General features: G+C 38.8%; 1 protein-coding gene across 3 annotated transcripts in view; it reads right to left on the bottom strand.

Moving 5' to 3' along the window:
* The window catches only part of KIFC3 (kinesin family member C3), a 66270-nt gene that overhangs the window by 12221 nt on the left and 31651 nt on the right, over positions 1-22398 (bottom strand). For all 3 annotated transcript variants that reach the window (XM_053702676.1, XM_053702668.1, XM_053702661.1), the window contains exons 8-11: positions 21799-21929; positions 12340-12451; positions 12069-12250; positions 9223-9327 (exon numbers count right to left, since the gene is read on the bottom strand). In XM_053702676.1, the coding sequence (XP_053558651.1) occupies positions 9223-9327; positions 12069-12250; positions 12340-12451; positions 21799-21929 (530 nt within the window). The remainder of the gene's footprint in view (positions 1-9222; positions 9328-12068; positions 12251-12339; positions 12452-21798; positions 21930-22398) is intronic.

Genomic DNA, 22398 nt, shown 5'->3' with positions numbered 1-22398 from the left:
ACAAAAAAACGTATAGCTCAGTGTTATATACAAAGAAACATATAGCTGAGTGTTATATACAAAGAAACATATAGCTGAGTGTTATATACAAAAAACATATAGCTGAGTGTTATATACAAAAAAACGTATAGCTCAGTGTTATATACAAAGAAACATATAGCTAAGTGTTACGTACAAAGAAACATATAGCTGAGTGTTATATACAAAAAACATATAGCTGAGTGTTATATACAAAGAAAAAATATAGCTCAGTGTTACGTACAAAGAAACATATAGCTAAGTGTTATATACAAAAAACATATAGCTGAGTGTTATATACAAAAAACATATAGCTGAGTGTTATATACAAAGAAAAAATATAGCTCAGTGTTACGTACAAAGAAACATATAGCTAAGTGTTATATACAAAAAACATATAGCTGAGTGTTATATACAAAAAACATATAGCTGAGTGTTATATACAAAAAACATATAGCTGAGTGTTATATACAAAAAACATATAGCTGAGTGTTATATACAAAAAACATATAGCTGAGTGTTAAATACAAAGAAAAAATATAGCTCAGTGTTACGTACAAAGAAACATATAGCTGAGTGTTATATACAAAAAACATATAGCTGAGTGTTAAATACAAAGAAAAAATATAGCTCAGTGTTACGTACAAAGAAACATATAGCTGAGTGTTATATACAAAAAACATATAGCTGAGTGTTAAATACAAAGAAAAAATATAGCTCAGTGTTATATACAAAGAAACATATAGCTGAGTGTTTTATATAAAAATATATGGCTCAGTGTTATATACAAAAAAACGTACAGCTGAGTGTTATGTACAAAAAAATGTACAGCTAAGTGTTACATACAAAAAAAACGTACAGCTGAGCGTTATGTACAAAAAAACGTACAGCTGAGTGTTAAATGAAAGTAAACACTTTCAAGTTTTTTATAGTATTATATTTAGGTCTGAAAATTGAGGATTTTCTAATTCTCAGAACTTGAAATGTACCCAGTTGACTTCTTAAGGTTAACCTGTTGCATATCTGTCCCTAAATGAAAATATATAGTAATAAAATTAACATATATATATAATAAGGATATGTCCATAGGAATCTTTATCCAATTTGCATCTTCCAACCTTAAAATAATCTTTTAACATGTACATAAGAGTTAGAGCAAACTCTGCTCTAGTGTATCAGCATTCTATGCGATTTACATTTCACGCAAACCTTGTTCTATGAGAATAATAAATACACTTAAGAATTTATTATAATACTGTAGACATTTTATTAAAATATATTACAATTCTATTAAAACATTTAATAAAAAAACAAAATTTATGCTTACCTGATAAATTTCTTTCATTACGGACATGGAAAGTCCACAACGTCAATCCAATTACTAGTGGGATATTTAACTCCTGGCCAGTTGGAGGAGGCAAAGATCACCCCAATAATGCTGTTAAGTGTATCTGCCTTACCCCAGTCATTCAGCTGAAGGAAATGAAAAAGGAAGAAACACAAGGGTGAAAAGGAGCCTGAGGGTTATACAAAAAAACTGCCGAATTATAATTAAAACAGAGGACGGGGTCGTGGACTCTCCATGTCCGGAAAAAAATAAATTTATCAGGTAAGCATAAATTTTGTTTTCTTTCCTATGACATGGAGAGTCCACAACGTCATTCCAATTACTAGTGGGAACCAATACCCAAGCTAGAGGACACGGAATGAACAGGGAGGGAGAAAAAGGCAGGAGAACCTAAACAGAAGGCACCACCGCTTGAAGAACCTTTCTCCCAAAAGAACCCTCTGCCGAGGCAAAAGTATCAAATTTATATAAATTGGAAAAAGTATGCAAAGAGGACCATGTTGCTGCCTTGCAAATCTGTTCCATAGAAGCTTCATTTTTGAAAGCCCAAGAAGAGGAGACAGCCCTAGTGGAATGAGCCGTAATTCTCTCAGGAGGATGCTGTCCGCAGTCTCATAAGTCAAACGAATCAAACTTCTCAACCAGAGAGACAGAGAAGTAGAAGTGGCCTTCTGACCCTTACGCTTTCCAGAGAAAACAACAAACAGGGCAGAAGATTGCCGAAAATCCTTAGTAGCTTGTAAGTAAAATTTTAGAGTCTGCACAACATCCAAGTTATGCAAAAGACATTCCGTTTGAGAAGAAGGATTAGGACAAAAAGATGGAACAACAATTTCCTGATTAATGTTTTTATTCAATACCACCTTAGGGATAAACCCCAATTTAGTACGAAGGACCGCCTTATCAGCATGAAAAATAAGGTAGGGGGAATCACACTGCAGAGCTGAAGGCTCCGACACTCTGCGAGCGGAAGAAATGGCAACAAGAAACAAAACTTTCCACAATAACAGTTTTATATCAACAACATGCATTGGCTCAAACGGAGCCTGCTGCAACACTTTAATAACTAAATTAAGGCTCCACGGGGGAGCAACAGGTTTTAATACAGGCCTGATTCTAACCAGGGCCTGTACAAAGGCTTGAACATCTGGTAGGTCTGCCAGACGTTTGTGCAAAAGGATAGATAACGCAGAAATCTGACCCTTTAGAGTACTGACCAATAAACCCTTATCCAGTCTATCCTGAAGAAAAGACAAAATCCGGGGAATCCTCACCCGGCTCCAGGAGAACCCCTTAGATTCACACCAAGAAAGATATTTACGCCATATCTTATGGTAAATCTTGCGAGTAACCGGTTTTCGAGCCTGAATCATAGTTTCAATGACCGCTTCAGAAAAACCATGTTTAGACAGAATTAGGTGTTCAATCTCCAAGTAGTTAGCTTCAGAGAATCTAGGTTTGGATGGAGGAAAGGACCCTGAAGTAGAAGGTCTTTCCTCTGAGGTAACCTTCAAGGAGGTAGAGATGACATCCTCACTAGATCTGTGAACCAGATCCTGCGAGGCCATGCAGGAGCTATTAGTATCATCAATGCTCTCTCCTGTTTGATATGAGCAATGACTTGTGGAAGGAGAGCAAACTGAGGAAATAGATAAGCCAGAGAAAACCTCCAAGGAACAGATAGAGCGTCTATCAGAACAGCCTGAGGATCTCTTGACCTTGAACTGTACTTTGGAATCTTGGCGTTTACGGCGGGATGCCATCAGATCCAACTCTGGAAACCCCCCCCCCCGCTTGAGGGATATCTAAGAGAACACTTCCTGGTGGTTGATGTAAGCCACTGAGGTTATGTTGTCTGATTGTAATATTATAAAATGGACCAATGCCAGTTGATGCCACGCTGATAGGGCATTGAAGATAACTCTCAACTCAAAGATGTTTATGGGAAGAGAGGACTCTTCCCAAGACCACAGGCCCTGGAGCCTTTAGAGGGCCCCAAACAGCTCCCCAGCATGACAGGCTGGCGTCCGTAGTCACAATTTCCCAAGAAGGTCTCAGAAAGCAAGTGCCCCAAGACAGATATTCCTGTGACACCCACCACAAGAGAGAGTCTCTTGTTAGAGGGTCCAGATTTATCCTCTGAGATAAATCTGAATGATCTCCGTTCCATTGACGGAGCATACAAAGCTGCAGCAGTCATAGATGTAACCGAGCAAAAGGAATGATGTCCATGGATGCCACCATCAGACCAATCACCTTCATGCATTGGGCCACAGATAGACAAAAGGCAGATTGGAGAGAAAGACAGGAAGCAAGAATTTTGTCTTTTCTGATCTCCGTCAGAAAAATCTTCATGGACAGGGAATCTATTATAGTCCCTAGGAAACACACTTTGGTAGATTAAACAAGATAACTTTTCTCCAAATTCACCTTCCACCCATGGGAACGTAGAAAAGACATCAGCATCTCTGTATGAGATTGGGCTAGTTGAAAAGATGATGCCTGAACCAAGATGTCGTCTAGATAAGGTGCTACAGCAATTCCCTGGGAACTGATCACAGCCAGTAGCGCCCCCAGAACCTTTGTGAATATTCTGGGAGCCGTGGCCAGACCAAATGGAAGTGCTTGTCTAGAAACGCAAACCTCAGATACTGATGGTGTTCCCTGTGAATGGGAACGTAAAGGTATGTGCCCTTCAGGTCTATGGTCGTCATAAACTGACCTTCCTGTACCAAAGGAAGAATGGAGCGAATAGTTTCCATCTTGAAGGACAAAACCCTGAGGAATTTGTTGAGACACTTGAGGTCTAGAATGGGCTGAAAAGTTCCCTCCTTTTTGGGAACCACAAACAGATTTGAATAGAATCCTAGACCCTGTTCTGCTGGAGGGACAGGAACAATAACTCCAAGAGAGTATAGGTCTTTTACACAGTTTAAGAAGGCCTCCTCCTTTATTTAGTTTGAGGATAGTCTTGACAGTGGAAATCTGCCCCTGGGAGGGCAAGACTTAAATTCCATTCTGTAACCCTGTGGTACTATATCCACCGCCCAAGGGTCTGGGACATTGCATATCCAGGCTTGACGAAAAAGAGAAAGCCTGCCCCCCACCTGATCCTCACTGGAATCGGGGGCGGAACCTTCATGCTGATTTAGAGTCAGCAGAAGGCTTCTTGTTTTGTTTTCCCTTGTTCCAGGGCTGGTTGGATTTCCAAGAAGATCTGGGTTGATCTGGTTTTGAAGAGGAAGAGGAGGACTTTTGTCCCTTAAAGTTACGAAAGGAACGAAAATTAGAAGTCTGACAACCTCTAGGTCTATTCTTCTTGTCCTGAGGTAGGAAAGGTCCCTTTCCACCTGTAATCTCTGAAATGATCTCGCCAGACCAGGTCTAAACAGAGTCTTTCCCTTGTAAGGTAAAGCCAAAAGCTTGGTCTTAAAAGAGACATCGGCAGACCAAGATTTTAACCACAGAGCCCTGGAAGCTAGTACCGTGAAGCTAAACATCTTAGCTCCCAAATGAATTATCTGCATATTGGCATCACAGATAAAAGTATTGGCCAATTTGTGAGCTTTGATACTATCTTGGATCTCCTCTACTGTAGTTTCCTCTGTAATAAGATCAGACAATGCATCACACCATAAGATGCAGCTCCTGAAACCGTAGCAATACTCGCAACTGGGTCCTTAAAAGAGCAACTATCCTTTATAGGAATGGTAGTTCTTTTAGCAAGAGTAGAAATAGCTCCTTCTACTTTAGGAACAGTGCGCCATGAGTCACGAATAGAGTCAGCAACAGGAAATATCTTCTAAAAAACAGGGGAAGGGGAAAAAGGAACCCCTTACTTATCCCATTCCTGAGCAATAATTTCAGACATCTCCCTTGGGACAGGAAAAGCCTCCTCAAAAGATGGAGAATCATAAACTCTATCCAATTTAGAAGACTTTGTGGGGTTGACAGCAACCGAAGGTTCAGAGTCATCTAAAGTAGCTTAAACCTCCTTCAATAATAACCGGAGGTGTTCCAGCTTAAAATCGAAAATTAACCTCTTCAGTTTCTGAAGATTTTTCTGCTAAAGTGTCAGAGTCTGAGATTTCACCCTTAGAAGCTATTGAAGTATGCTCCTCATCAGACATCTGAGAAAGATTGGCTAATGCAGTCCTAGAGTTAGAAGCCTTACTATCAGGCAGATGTTTAGATTTTCTCTTACGCTTACCCGAGGAAGGGAAAGCTGACAAAGCCGCGGTTACTGCAGAAGAAATCTAAACAGCAAAATCCCCAGGTAAATTAACACCCCCAGGTTGTTGAGAGGACACGGAAAGCACAGTATTAGAAACAACTAAGGCTTGGGACGTTTGAGGAGAAAGCTGAGGCATGTCATGCACAGTCCATGCTATGGCGTAAAAGTCCCACTAGTACAAATAAATAAAATAAAAACTATTTACCAAACTAATTATGCAGGGAGGTAGAGAAGAATAAACATTAATGTCGCTAGTGAATAAAAAAACTCAGTTGCCTGAGGCTCCTACCAGCCAAGAGGAACACCCCACTAGCAAGAGGAAAAAATGGAACTCCTAGTAGAGATTTCATCTCCTCGTAGACGATCCGGATAGAAGATAGACTTGGGAGTCTATACTGTGTGACCGCTGAGTATAAAACTTCTAGCTGTAGCTCTGCTCAGAAGAAAAAGATCTCTATTGATCTCAACTGCTCCGCAAAACCAGATGTGCGGGTCACGTGAGCAGGCCCAATAGCTAACTGCGCAATTCATCAGTGAAACAAAAGTGCACGAAAAAGTTTAACAGCTTAAAAAAACGGCTTTTCCGTTTTAAGTTTAAAAAAGCTCTCAGTTATCCTTGTATATTAAAATAAATAAATAAAACCCCCATCATATAATAAAAAGGAGAGATAGGTTAATAAATAAAGGATAGCCTTATTATTAACCTCTTACATCTCTTAGCCAAGATGCCTGGTCATACTGAATAAGTGCCATACTGATTTAAGTAAAAAAATGTTTCCCCAATATGAATCCTTACACTAGAAGGATTACTATGTCCCAGAATGGATCTGTAAATGAGGATTATCCTCTTAAAGGGACATGCCACCCACATTTTTTCTTTTATGATTTAGAAAGAGAATGATATTTTAAACATCTTTCTAATTTACTTATATTATGTAATTTGTTTTATTCTCTTGATATTCTTTGATGAAAAGCATATCTAGATATGCTCACTAGCTGGTGATTGGTTGCTGCACATAAAAGCATCGTGTGATTGGCTCACCATGTACATTGTTTTATCTTCAACTAAGGATATTTAAAAAATGAAGCAAAATAAATAATGGAAGTAAATTGTAATGTTGTTTAAATTTCTATTCTCTATCTGAATCATGAAAGAAAGATTTTGGGTTTAGTGACCCTTTAAGTGCTGCAGCCCTCGTGTACCTAGAAGGTAGAGGCACTTACCTTAGATCATTTTGCATTCAAGATGCTGATCCTTAGGTGTGGCAGGTACTTCACCCCCTGTCATAGACCTGTAAGAAAAGAAAGAACAGAGTAACTAACTCTGGCTTTCTACAAAGAGGTAGCAAAGTGTTAAAAGCAAAGCAAAGACTTCCTCGCCGCCTTTTAACTGCTAAAAGCCACCACTACTCTTACTCAAGAGATTAACATAGACACAGATAGACCCCAATCCTTGCTTGCAGGGAAAATTACCCATAAAAGGATTAATCTCTTCAGACACCAACTTTGTACAACCTCCATTGACAGAGGCAAAGAGAATGACTCAGGGTTATGGGTAAGGGAAGTTACACTTAACAGCTTTGCTGGGGTGCTCTTTGTCTCCTCCTGCTGGCCAGGAGTTGAATATCCCACTAGTAATTGGAATTATGTCATGGACTCTCCATGTCATAGGAAAGAAAACAATGCCCATACTGTATATAACTTGCTATGCTTATAATCACAATATATAGTTATTTTTTTATTATTTTGGTCATTTTTTTAATTTTAACTGATAACAACTAAAAACAATTAACTTTATACTAACATAATGACTGTGGCAAGCCTTGTTGTCTGCAGTCTAAAGCCCAGATTGGCTCTTCCGAATGAGGTAAATGGTGGGTGGTGTTTGGCTATTGAAAAACAACTACAGTAAAATGGATGTTAAAAGGGACATAAAACCCAAAATGCAGAACATACAATTTCAAACAACTTTCCAATGCAATTGTATTAATACATTTGCTTCATTCTCTTGGTATCCTTTGTTGAAGGAGCAGCAATGCACTATTGGGAGCTAGCTAAACAAATCAGGTGAACCAATCACAAGAAGCTTATATGTGCAGTCACGAATCAGCAGCTAGCTCTCAATGGTGCATTGCTGCTCCTGAGCCAACCTAGGTATATTTTTCAACACAGGATATCAACAAAACAAAGCAAATCAGATAATACAAATAAATTGGAAAGTTGTTTAAAATTGTTCCATCTGATCCTTCAAAGAACATTTTTCGGTTTTATGTCCTTTTAACTTGTTTTAATAACATTTAGACTTGGTTGATCCGTTATTCTATAGCACAAAATAATTGTATTAATTACAAGGTGTTTACTGTCCCTTTAATTAGAAAGTGCTCTACCAGTTTAGCCCAGTGACAGGCGTACAAGATAAGCTTTATGACCACCTTAGCATTTATAAATCAATAAAGAAGGTATAGAACTATTGCATTTATATCATTATCCAAGTGGGACCAAAAATAAATAAAACTTAACTTTCAATATCATTAATTCATAAAAATAGACATCCTGTGAGGGATAGGTATAAAATGTAAAAACAAAGTAGCACTGTCGGAGTATCTGGTTAAAGATACATAACAATGTATCAGTTGGTAATCATATAGTGAAAACGCAAGATCGAGGCTTCCAAAATTAATACAGATTCACACAATATCAGAGGCCCATTGTAACGTGTCCACAGAGTAAAAAAGACCCCTAATAAACTACTGACTATGTTTAGATGGCACCCACAAGTGTGGGAAATACAATGGGCTTAGCCGACTATCTCTCAGTAGACATCAGCTTACAATTATTGTGAAAAAGGTATTTAAATATCACATAATCTATAATGTAAGTACAGTACCACAATACACAGATATACTTTCAATTGTAATACCACTGTTTTAACTTATGTCTATTTTTACACTTTAGCATTTAGCCATCCTTAAAGAGACAGTATACTATAAAATTGTTTTTCCCTTAATGTGTTTCTAATTACTTTTTTTTACCAGCTGCAGAGTATAAAATGTATGAAAATTAGCTTTTTAAGGTTTATGTGTATATATGAATTAGCTGTTTTGTGTTTGAAGCCATAGCCTAAAATAATGGGTTGAGCTTGTAGGTATAATCAGATCTCATTACTTTATCATATTGTGTACACTGTACAGATACCTGCTTCTTTATCTTATGTCTGTCAGTAAACCAAAGACCAATACTTTGAGAGAACAATGGAAAATTAACATTTTATTACCTTATCTCTTCTATAACCCACACTGGGAGTGTAATTTCTCCTGCTGGCTGTGTTAACACAGCTTGGCCTTAAGGCCAAAAACTTTCAGGATAGGTGGGGATACCACAAGCTAAATAAACTATTTCAAATGCCAATATAAGGGTAAAGGAAATACTTGTAAACAATTTAATACACACCAGCAGGTAAAGTGGATCATTGGGAACAAATTAAAGGGGAGAAAATGTTTGAGTAAACTGTCCCTTTAATGTTTAAAACTCCCTGAGCAATATCAAGCTGTGTACAGAATACAAAACAAATTAACTCTACACAACAGCACAATACTCAGTGACAGATCTGAGAGACATTTACCTCCATGCTGTACGTTTTCCCAGAGCCAGTCTGCCCATAAGCTAAAATACAGACACTGTAACCGTCCAGACATGAAGTGATGAGTGGTGAAACCTCCCGGAATACCTAGAAAAAAACAAGTATGACACAGTAAGGACCAACACCACATCCTATCCATCTGCCGCAATCTTACACACTTCTGTTATATGAAATTTGTAGTAAATCAATGAATGTCCCTCTGAGCTCCCAATCTAAACTTCTTATCTGAGGTCACATTTTCCTTCTAAATTATTCCACAATTTTTGAATCTTAAAAGGAATACTGTACTGTAAAACGGGTTTACCATTAATGTGTTTCCAATTACTTGTTATACCAGCTGTATGGGAAATTGTTCCTTTAGGTGTATTGTTGTATATGAAATAGAAGTATCTGGCAATTGAAACCACAACCCAATGATATGGGCTAGGCTCGTAGAGAGAGCAGACCTAATTATCATATCTGACTATTTATACAAAGTCCCCCTTATCTTATTTCTCATTGTTTTCTCAAATACCAATAGAAAGAGAGAACAATAGAAAATAAAAATGTTAGTACCTCTCCGTCACACCCTATCTAAATTTAATCTAAACCTTCTAGCTTTTTTGTCACTAGTTACTGACATTTTCAGTATAGGTGGGGATACTACAGGTAAAATCAACTATTTCAAACAACAAAATAAAGGTAAACAATTGATTGTAAACAGTTTCATAAATTCTTGCATATAAAATAGATTATTAAGAACACATTAAATGAGAGAAAAAAAACTGTATACTGTCCCTTTAAAGGGACATTCCAGGTAAACACAAAGCAAATAGTAAGGAGCACCGGATTCAGCACTGTATAAAAAAATCCACTTTATTTGTTTTAAATAATTAAAACTCCATATTACAATTCAAAGAGAGGTAAAATTGTGTTGAAAGAAAGCAAGAAACACGGCTGACACATTTCGGGTTACGCTGTACTCCTAGCCGTCTGTTTATAATTATGGTTTCCAGCATATAAAGGAACAGCCTGCAATCCTATTTGGTAATGTTAAGTACCATAACAAGTGACACTGATACCTAACATACCCATTCAATTCCATTTCAATACAGACTGCACTGTTTCAAGCACTGAGTAAATGCTTCACACATAAATTAAATGGTGTTGGCTTTTAAATATGTAAAGCAGACATCTGTTACATCCATGTGAGCATAAACATTCTACATTTTCTAGATAACACTTGAAAACAGAGGCGTAACTAGAAACCACAGGGCCCAGGTGCAAGAATCTAAGAAGGGGTCCCCCCCACCCCCCCAAAAAAAGGTGAATTTGATACTTTTTTTTTTTTTACGATTAACACAAAAAAAAAAATAATGTGAATCAGATAACGTCTGCAAAAGGAGGTACCCTGTGCCCACAGTCTGTGAGATGGTCTGACCCCCTATTACTGTATATAGTGACACTGTTTAACCCACCAGTACTGTATATAGTGAGTTAGTGACACAATCTATAATCTGCCAGTGAGATGGCTGGCCTGACCCTACCCTTCCAAGTACTTTATAAAGTGACCACAGTAGTCTGTGACATGGTCCAGCCCTCATACTGTATATACTGGTACTGTATAGTGACACTATTTACCCCCAGCCCTCCCCCATGCTTTAGTAACAAGGTCTGTAATTTGCTGGTTCCACAAACATACACACACACATACATGCATAAATACGCACACAGTCACATACATACATACATAAACACCAATGGGTAAAACAGAAACACTAACCTCTGTAGTCAGAGACAGAGACACTATTGAAGCCTCATGTCACACTCACATGATATCAGTGCAGGCAGTAACAGGTCAACGTTTTTTATTGAAAAAAAATTAAAACATTTTTTTTAAGCTAAGCCCCCACCCTTGGGGGCCTGGTCGCAGTTGCGACCTCTGCACCCCCTGTAGTTATGCCCCTGCTTGAAAAGTCAATTTACAAAAGTAAATATTGCACTCATGTCTCTGACCAAACCTTTTGCCTAAAGTCATAGCAGAAAAATAGTGGCTACGGTTACATCATAAATTATTACATTATTGCAGCTAAATACAAACTGCAATCATTTGAACTAATACAGGGTATAGCGTGTGTATGTGTCTAGGCTTCCTTGTCATTACTTATTCTAAGACCAATATACACAGGAACCTCCTTTTGCTAACATCTATGTTCTATACTGTGTGAAGGCGGAATCAACTTACGTCCCAAAAGATATGTTTACCAAAAATGTATAAGGTCATATTCTGAATTTAACCCATTTGGTACCCTTGACTTCAGTTTGAAATTAAAAATAGACTTTTATTTTTGCTAGCAGCTTATCCCCCCCCCCCCCTTTTTGGGGGCAGCACTTTTTCAATGATTGTCCACTTAAAGCTACTTATATCTTTTTGGTGAATATTCACAAAATGTCTGATCAAAGGTATTAAAGAGGTACCTACTCTAACATCTGAAACACTCCAGATTACGTTTTTGTTAAACACCTGTATTTAATGAGCAGAGTTTCAGCTAATTTTCATCAGATATTGCTTTTGTTTTTTATAAATGGTTGTTTGAGATCTGTCACTCAGTTTCTATGAGAGTGGCTATCATGGCTGATGTTGGACTTAGTTGTTAAGAAATTAAACCTTTGTGTAGTTGGTTATGGTATGGACCACACACTAAAACTGAACTCACTGCAGACCTGAACTGGACATTGTTATATCCTTGTAGGATCGCTGAGTTAGGGTATTAATGGCATTTGTCTCATATATATGTTTATTCGCTCATCTACTTTATTCATGTGTTATTCCTCCTAGTACATCTCACCTCTTCCTGTGTTGCATGTGGGGTGAAGACTCTATCAAGTTCAAAGCTGAGATCCTTCCCTTTGTGGGTGACGTACAAAATACCATCATCATCATGGTCAAAGTTTACCACATTCTGTGCTCCTGCCCCCCCTCCATCCTCTGGAGTGATCGGCCTGACTCGAGCAAGGACACGTATATTGCCTACAAAAATTGAAATAGGAAATTAAATTTTCACTATGACACCTAAATTAATATATAATACTCAAACATTGACAAAGCAAGCCACCCACCTCGGAGCCGAACCAATTGATTGTGACACTCTTTGCGTAGCTGAAGTTCTCTTTGATATTTTCTCAAAAGTTCTGTATTTGTATCTCGAACACTTTGAACAGCCAGTGCAAACTAAGAGAACACAACATGCAGCGTGAGACTAATTCAATAAAGTAATTAACCTCAATTTTAACAGTTAACAGCCAGGAAAATTGAGTAAACTAAATAATGAAAAATCATTGCAAATTTGTCACTAAAAGTATTATGTAACTTTTTAAAGGGACAATAAAGTAAAAAATTAAACTTCATGATTCAGCTAGAACTTGCAATTTTAAACAACTTTTCAATTGGCTTCTATGGTCAGATCTGCTTTGCTCTCTTGATCTCCTTTGTTGAAAACCTAACTCGGTAGGCTCAGGAACTGCAGTGCACTACCGGGAGGTAGCTTGTGATTGGCGGCTGCACACATATGACTCATGTCATTAGCTCAACCTGTGTGCTCATCTAGCATCCAGTGGTAAACTGCTGCCCCTGAATTCAACAAAGCAAACCAATAAAACCTCTGAATCATGAAAGGTTAATTGTCTTGTACAACCATATTAGACTGTTGCATACGCAAATATAAATGTGGCATAAAGATGTAAATTAAAGGGACACTAAACACAATTTCTTTCTTTCATGATTCAGATAGAGCATGCAATTTTAAGCAACTTTCTAATTTACTCCTATTATCAAATTTTCTTCGTTCTCTTGCTATCTTTATTTAAAAAGCAGGAATATGATGCATAGGAGCCGGCCCATTTTTGGTTGAGAACCTGGGTTATGCTTGCTTATTGGTGGGTAAATGAAAGCATCAAATAAGCAAGAGCAATCCCTGGTGCTGAACCTAAAATGGGCTGGCTGCTAAGATTTACATTCCTGCTTTTAAAATAAAGATATCAAGTGAAATAAAGTAAAATTGATAATAGGAGTAAATTAGAAAGTTGATTAAAATTTCATGCTCTATCTGAATCATGAAAGAAAAAAATTGGGTTCAGTGTCCCTTTAACCCCTTAACGACTGAGGACGTGCAGGGTACGTCCTCAGAAAAAAGGCAGTTAATGCCTGAGAACGTACCCTGCACGTCCTCAGTGTGGAAAGCAGCTGGAAGCGATCCTGCTCGCTTCCAGCTGCTTTCCGGTTATTGCAGTGATGCCTCGATATGGAGGCATCCTGCAATAACGTTTTTAAGTAATCCGGTGCAGAGAGAGCCACTCTGTGGCCCTCTCTGCACCGGAGATCGGTGGCTACCTGCGTTGGTGGGTGGGAGCCGGACCGGGAGGCGGGTGGCGGCCATCGATGGCCATGTGGATGTGAAGGGGGGCGGGATCGTGGGCGGGGGTGGCTGGGGGCGCGCACGGGCGCGCGCGCGTGCACGGGAGGGTGGGGGGCGGGCGCGTGCACGGGGAGGGAGCGGGTGGGAACCGCTACACTACAGAAAATGGGAAATAAAAAATATATCAAAAATAAAATGTCAAACAATAAGCAAGGTGGTGGGGGTTAGTCTGTGGGGGGTGGGGGGGGGGGGGAAGCTACACTACAGAAAAAAAACAAAAAAAAACAAAAAAAAAGCATTTTTTTATTGTAAACTGGGTACTGGCAGACAGCTGCCAGTACCCAAGATGGCCCCCAATAAGGCAGAGGGGAGGGTTAGAGAGCGGTTTTGGGGGGGATCAGGGAGGTTGGGGGCTAAGGGGGGGATCCTACACAGTAGCATATGTAAATATGCTAAAAAAAAAATTCATTTTTTTTTAAAAACCCTTTTATTTTAGTACTGGCAGACTTTCTGCCAGTACTTAAGATGGCGGGGACAATTGTGGGGTGGGGAGGGAAGGGAGCTGTTTGGGAGGGATCAGGGGGTGGGATGTGTCAGATGGGAGGCTGATCTCTACACTAAAGCTAAAATTAACCCTGCAAGCTCACTACAAACTCCCTAATTAACCCTTTCACTGCTAGCCATAATACACGTGTGAGGCGCAACAGGATTTAGTGGCCTTCTAATTACCAGAAAGCAACGCCAAAGTCATATATGTCTGCTATTTCTGAACAAAGGGGATCCCAGACAAGCATTTACAACCATTTGTGCCATAATTGCACAAGCTGTTTGTAAATGATTTCAGTGAGAAACCTAAAATTGTGAAAAATTTTACGTTTTTTTTAATTTGATCGCATTTGGCGGTGAAATGGTGGCATGAAATATACCAAAATGTGCCTAGATCAATACTTGGGGTTGTCTACTACACTACACTAAAGCTAAAATTAACCCTACAAGCTCCCTAAAAGCTCCCTAATTAACCCCTTAACTGCTGGGCATGATACACTTGTGGTGCGCAGTGGCATTTAGCGGCCTTCTAATTACCAAAAAGCAACGCCAAAGCCATATATGTGTGCTATTTCTGAACAAAGGGGATCCCAGAGAAGAATTTACAACCATTTATGCCATAATTGCACAAGCTGTTTGTAAATGATTTCAGTGAGAAACCTAAAGTTTGTGAAAAAATTTGTGAAAAAGTGAACAATTTTTTGTATTTGATCGCATTTGGCGGTGAAATGGTGGTATGAAATATACCAAAATTGGCCTAGATCAATACTTTGGGATGTCTACAAAAAAAAAATATATACATGTCAAGGGATATTCAGGGATTCCTGAAAGATATCAGTGTTCTAATGTAACTAGCGCTAATTTTGGAAAAAAATGGTTTGGAAATAGCAAAGTGCTACTTATATTTATGGCCCTATAACTTGCAAAAAAAGCAAAGAACATGTAAACATTGGGTATTTCTAAACTCAGGACAAAATTTAGAAACTATTTAGCATGGGTGTTTTTTGGTGGTTTTAGATATGTAACAGATTTTGGGGGTCAAAGTTAGAAAAAGTGTGTTTTTTTCCATTTTTCCTCATATTTTATCATTTTTTTTATAGTAAATTATAAGATATGATGAAAATAATGGTATCTTTAGAAAGTCCATTTAATGGCGAGAAAAACGGTATATAATATGTGTGGGTACAGTAAATGAGTAAGAAGAAAATTACAGCTAAACACAAACACCGCAAAAATGTAAAAATAGCCTTGGTCCCAAACGGACAGAAAATGGAAAAGTGCTCTGGTCACTAAGGGGTTAAATATAACTTATTGTAGAATATCTGCTTCTTCTTCTGGATAGCCAACCTCTCCAACAAAATAATCCATTAGTACAGAGGATATACAAAATAATGTCATTTTTATAATGAAATCTATTAATATAACTTTTCACACCACATGCATCATTTTTAATAATGTCACAATATGTGCACTTCCCAGGGTAAAGTAAGGTGATACGTCCACAAATGTGTTACACAATTACAATTGGATTCAGATAGAGTATGCAATTTTAAGCAACTTTCAAATTTACTGCTAATATCAACTTTACTTCATTCTCCTGCTATCTTTATTTAAAAAGCAGGAATGTAATGCATAGGAGCCAGTCCATTTTAGGTTCAGCACCCTGGATAGCACTTGCTTATTGGTGGTTACATTTAGCCACCAATAAGCAAGCATAACCCAGGTTCTAAACGTAAAATGGGCCGGCTCCTAAGTTTTACATTCTTGCTTTTTCAAATAAAGATACCAAGAGAACAAAGAAAAATTGATAATAGGAGTAAATTAGAAAGTTGCTTAAAAATGCATACTCTATCTAAATCATGAAAGAAAAAAAATTGGGTTCAGTATCCCTTTAAGAAATCAACAAAATATTTTTTTTAAGGATTCACTGGGACAATGTACAATAATAAAGTGCAGAAACACAGTCACAGAAAATGTGTCTAGGGCAGTCTCATATCTAAATGGATGAATTAATAGTGCAGTGAGACCAAATAGCCAATGTGCACTACTGCTATATTATCAGTTCTATCTACTTATAAGGTAACTACAACAAAGGTATAATAGGCAGTGATTTTAAATGGTCAAATCATATTCTGGGCCTTATGGACAGGCAACTGTACTCAACAAAACCCTTTGGAACGTATTCTTCAGGTTTCATGTCCCTTTAACTAATCTAAGACAAAATCATGATATTTCTTTTAGAAATACTGAAAAAGTTTTTGGTACCACTCTATCCAGGTGCAAGAGCGGGAAAGGGTATTAATAGAAAGAGTGCTTAGTTCTTGCGTTAAGTCATCTGTATCTCCCCATCTACTGTGGGTTTTTAGTCTAGTGCCTGGTTTTAATATGGTTTAAAGGGACAGTAATCACAGAGGTAAAATGTGTATTTATATAACTGTGTTGGTTATGCACAACTGGGGAATAGGTAATAAAGGGATTATCTATCTTTTAAAACAATAACAATTCTGTGGTAGACTGTCTCTTTAAATACAATTTTTAAACTTTTTAAAAGTGCTTTCTTGCTCTTTACTTCCACAAACGTGATATATTGAGGACACCATTTACAGTGATTTCCCTTGGTTTTGTGATGCTGAGGATTCCTTTTGAGGCTGCTGATCACTCTGGTATGGATTGTTTCATTCTTAGTTCATGAATACCCCACGTCAAAAATGCTGATTGACCATCTGAGTGAGGTTCATTGCATTCTGTCATTGAAATGAAGAATCCTGGCCTGCTAAGCATCATATAATCATTTGATAGGCACGTTGGCAACTTAAAACAGTCTTAACCTTTTAAAACAGTGAACAAAAATATTGATATAAAGAATGACTTGAATACCAGCTCAATTTATCGCTGCAGAAACCCCTATCAAGTCATTCAGAATTCAAAAGGTAATTACAGCAGTTAGAGTGACTAATTCTACCTATGAGGTCACAACACCAAAAAGAACTTCACGATTTTATGGTTTGCCCCCAATGCCAGATATAGAATGTTCTGTTGGCAAAAATAACCATAGGACAGAAGCTTCTAAGGGATCTTATGAATCTCTTGAACAAGGTGGAGAATCGAGTACTTTTCAATCATGAATGAGTACAGAGTATGCCAGTAGCACGGTTTCAATGTGATGTTCCTGGAAGTAAGAGGATTAGTTGGAAGAGATGCCTTGTCTACCTTTAGATTTTTTCTAAATTTAAACATACATTTGAGAGTAATGCCATTGTGATGAACTGTCAGAGTGTATACGAGTTCAGGCTCCATAGTGCAAAAGTCTTGTGATCACTCTAACCTGTTCTCATTGCTATGATACTGATAATATTATACTTTCCTAGACTCAGTACTCTAAGATCTGAAGAAACCAAAGAACATTCTCCACTCCACTTGACTTTCCTCTTGTTGCAACTTTCAACAAATACAGCCCTTCTCTTCCCTCACATTTTCTTCATTTGAAGCACACATAATTTGTTTATTTTCTCTCCTCTCTATACGTGCAGTCAAATACTGTCCCCCTGGCTCCTCAACTAAATTTTTAGATCACTTTGCTGCCTGGCTTCCTTATTTCCTTTCCTCAGACACCCCTGCCCTCATTCTTGGCGACTTCAACATCCCTCTTGATAATCCCACTGCCTCCTCTGCAAAACAACTTCTGCCTCTCTCACTCACAAAGATAGTCACTCCCTAGATCTGATTTTCAGCTATCGATGCACTATCTCAAATTTCACAAACTCCCATTTTCCTCTTTCTGACCATCATCTCCTCATTTGCAACATCACTTCCCTCCCTACAACTCCCCCTCCCTCTACCCTCACACCAAGCTTCACAGAAGCACTAAGTCATTAGATCAGCAACAGCTCGCTAGCTCTCTCAAACCTCTCCTCTCTTCCATCCCCTCATTTTCCTGCCCTGACCAATCTATATGCCAGTATAACTCCACCCTTACATCGGTCATTGACAATCTGGCCCCACCTACCATAGCTCAGAAACCACACTCTCATCATCAGCCCTGGCATACTCCTCTGACGCGGTACCTACGCAGATGTTCCCGTACTGCTGAGCAACACTGGAGGAAATCTCGGAGTTCAGCTGACTTTCCTCACTACAAGTTCAACTATTCTGCCCTTAATCTTTATAAGCAACAATACTTATCTAATCTCATCTCTACTCTTTCCTCTAACCCAAAACATCTGTTTTCCACATTCAATACTCTTCTCCGCCCACCCGCACCTCCTAATACAACTTCTCTCTCAGCTCAAGATATTGCCAGCCACTTCAATAGAAAAATTGACTCCATCAGAAAAGAAATCAGCTCTCAACATATAATCCCCCAACCCCTCAAATGCACACAATCATCCAAAACCAAAATAGACATAAATTTAGCTTTTTTGCCCCTGTTGTTGAGGAAGAAGTTTCTGCCCTTATACTGTTCTCCTACCTCACTACCTGTCCCCTCGACCCCATCCTCTCACAGTTACTCCCCTCCCTCTCTTCTACCATCACCCCTAAATTCACACACATTTTCAACCTCTCCCTCAGCACTGGTATATTTCCCTCATCTCTAAAACATGCACTGGTCACACCTATCCTAAAAAAACCTTCCCTCAATCCAACCTCCAACTACCACCCTATTTGTTTTACTTTTTTTAAAATACTTTTTTGCACTAAACTCTCTTCTTGACCCACTGCAATCTGGATTCCATCCCCATCACTCCACAGAGACAGCAATTGTCAAGGTTACCAATGACCTACTTACAGCAAAGGCCACTTCTCTCTGCTTATCCTCCTTGATCTGTCTGCAGCCTTTGACAATGTCGACCACCCTCTTTTGCTCCAAACCCTCCAATCCTTCAGCATCTGTGACACAGCTCTCTCGTGGTTCTCTTCCTATCTATCTAACCATACTTTTAATGTAGCCTTCTCTAGAGCATCCTCTGCCCTATTACCACTTTCTGTTGGGGTACCTCAAGGCTCTGTCCTCTGTCCCCTTCTCTTTTCAATCTAAACGTCATCATTGGGTTCCTCAATAATGTCCCATGAGTTTCAATACAATTTGTGTGCCAATGACACCCAAATCTACCTCTCTACACCAGACCTACCTCCTTCCTTACTAACCCGTGTCACTAACTGTCCTTCTCATATCTTATCTTGGATGTCCTCTCACTACCTTAAGCTAAATCTCTCCAAAACTGAGCTCCTTATTTTCTCCCCTTCTTCCAAAATCTCCTCCCCCCCAATTTTCTATAGCTGTTGATAATGCCATCATTACCCCTACCCCACATGCCCGATGTCTTGGGGTCACACTTGACTCAGACCTTTCTTTCACTCCTCACATTCAATCCTTGGCTAAAGCCTGCCACTTCCACCTTAAAAACATCTCTAAAATTAGACATTTCCTTACACAAGACACAACTAAGATATTAATCCACTCTATCATCCTTTCCCACCTTGACTATTGCAACTCTGTCCTCTCTGGTCTACCTTGCTGCCGCCTAGCTCCTTTACAATCCATAATGAATGCCTCTGCCAGGCTCATCTTCCTTACACTTCACTCTTCATCTGCTGCACCTCTCTGCCAATCATTTCACTGGCTTCCTCTTGCCTCCAGGATCAAACACAAAATCCTCACTCTGACATGCAAGTTTTTCAACTGCATTGCCCTTGTCTCCAGATAATCTCCCTCCTGTCCCCTTTGCTCTGCTCACAATCTCCTCCTCTCCTCCTCTCTTGTTACTTTCTCACATTCCTTTTTACAGGACTTCTCCAGACTGGCTCCCATCTTGTGGAACTCCCTGCCTCACTCCACAAGACTCTCCCCTAGATTTAACAGCTTCAAGCACTCCCTAAAGACTTTACTATTCAGGGATGCATACAACCTACTCTAACTTTTCCTAACTCCATTGCTTTCCCCTTGAACCCCTTAGAATGTAAGCCTATGAGCCCAGCTGTTTGTAGATCGCCTTCATAAGAGATGACTACAACAGTGCAACTTTCGTCAGGGCCCTCTACCCATCTGATCCCTATAAATGTTATCTTGCATACCGTCTATGTTTATAGCGCTGCGGAATCTGGTGGCGCTCTAAAAATTCCTGATAATAATAATAATAATAATAATAATAATAATAAAAAATATCTTGCAGCTTTGCTATACAAGATTTTGTAACCGATTTGATCTCTGTTGCAGGTTTATCAGGTTCATTCACCATTTGATGGTAGTTTATTCATGCTGTATAGATGTTTGTGTATAAATTGTCTTCACTACTGAACATGCATCCAATCTTGTCAGTAATTTGGCTGTGAACAGTATTATTAGTGTCAGCATGATCGTGCACAAGCTTCAGAATATCATAAAGTGCATGTCGGAAATTTCAAACTGTATAATGTATTTGTTAATATTATCTAATTTTAGCTGAATATCTGATAAAATTTTAGCCTGGTGATCAGTAAAATCAGCTGGGTGGTGCCTCTGCTTAAAATATCCTGGGGAGAACACAATATTTGTCTCATGTTATTGGCTTAGCCACATCACTGCTGTTTCTTCAACAAAATATACCAAGAGGATGAAGTAATTTAGATAATAGAAGTGAATTGGAAAATTGTTGAAAAGTGTATGTTTTGTCTGAATCATGAAAAAAAACATGTGATTCATGCCCCTTTAACAAGGAAAACAGTATATGAGTGACAACACGAAATACTGCATAAAAGTGAAAAAAATCTTCCCAGAGCAGTGAACTGAATGCTTTACTAGGCAACACAAATAAAGTAACCTGGAGTGACCACTCTGATCTCAGATATACAAGCCTATCTTCATTATAGATCAAGTTAAAAAAACAACAACAAAGTAACATTACTATATTTCAATTCTATCTTTGTGCTGAACTTGAAGACTAAAACAAAATAGGTTAATAAAAATGCAACTTGAACAGGAGATATAAATATTTTCACCTAATCACTAATCACCTAATATATTTGTTTTCACTTAACCCTTTGGCTGCTAAGCCATTTCCCACCTGGGTGCTAATATTTTCTTTTTCTTTTGGAAATTTTTGAATTTTTTTTTAAACTTTTTTTTTTTTTTTTTGCAGACCCCCAAGACTTACACTGTTGGAAAGGTTAGGCGATTACCTTTCCAACAGTGGGTCTTGGGGGTCTGTAGCTGCTTAGATGCCTGAGATACAGGCTTCTTAGCAGCATGCCCCCTCCTCCTATACTTAACATTGTTAAGTATAAATAAAGTTGCACGGTGACGTCATCACGTCATTGCGCGTGACGTCACCGTGCATCACGTGAAGCCCCGGCGATGCCTGTCACTCTACAGGCACGATCGCTGGGGTAGCAGCATTAAGGAGCCCCCAGATCTCCCTCAAGTTGGGAGTGTGCTCATGACGGCTCTGAGAGTGAGAAACTCTGTGACAGCTCAGAGCCGTCATTAGCACTCAAAGGGTTAATATATTTAGTAATTTCATTCCATTTGATGTACAGTTTTTACATACTGGCTGAATTAATTAATAGACGTAGTAAGAGAAAAAAAGTACAAAAGTGACAGTTATACTAAACATATGCTACCACAGTACAAAGTAATTGATACCTCCTTGTGTGCGTCACTCATGGCTTCATGCAGCATAACAGGAAATTCTCGTACTTGACGCTTGAGTGCGTTGTAATCATAGGTTAGAGTTCGAAGAGCAGGCTGCAGAGTAAGGAGGTTCTTACGCACACCTGAAACAGTCAGTGTCAAATATATAGGGTAAGAACCTTGTAAATACAACGCACAAAGATGTGACAATATGTTTATACAGACACACTATATGGCCAAAAGCAAGTGGACACCCCAACTGATTATTAAGTTCAGGTGTTTCAGCTTCACCCAGGGACGAAACTACAGGGGGTGCAGAGGTCGCAATTGCAACTGGGTCCCCAAAGGTGGGGGCCCAGCTTAAAAAATAATAATAATAATAATAAAAAACGTTGATCTGCTACTGCCTGCACTAATATCATGATGTGACATGATGCTTCACTAGTGTCTCTGATTACAGGGGTTAGTCTTTCTGTTTTATCCATTGGTGTTTATATGTGTGTGCGTATGTATGTGACTGTGCGTGTATTTATGCATGTATATGTGTGAATGTCTGTGGAACCAGCAAATTACAGACCTTGTTACTACAGCATGGGGGGAGGGGGTAAACAG

This window comes from Bombina bombina, chromosome 1, assembly GCF_027579735.1.
Source record: "Bombina bombina isolate aBomBom1 chromosome 1, aBomBom1.pri, whole genome shotgun sequence".
Taxonomy (NCBI): domain Eukaryota; kingdom Metazoa; phylum Chordata; class Amphibia; order Anura; family Bombinatoridae; genus Bombina; species Bombina bombina.
This window is presented reverse-complemented; position numbering and strand designations above follow the sequence as displayed.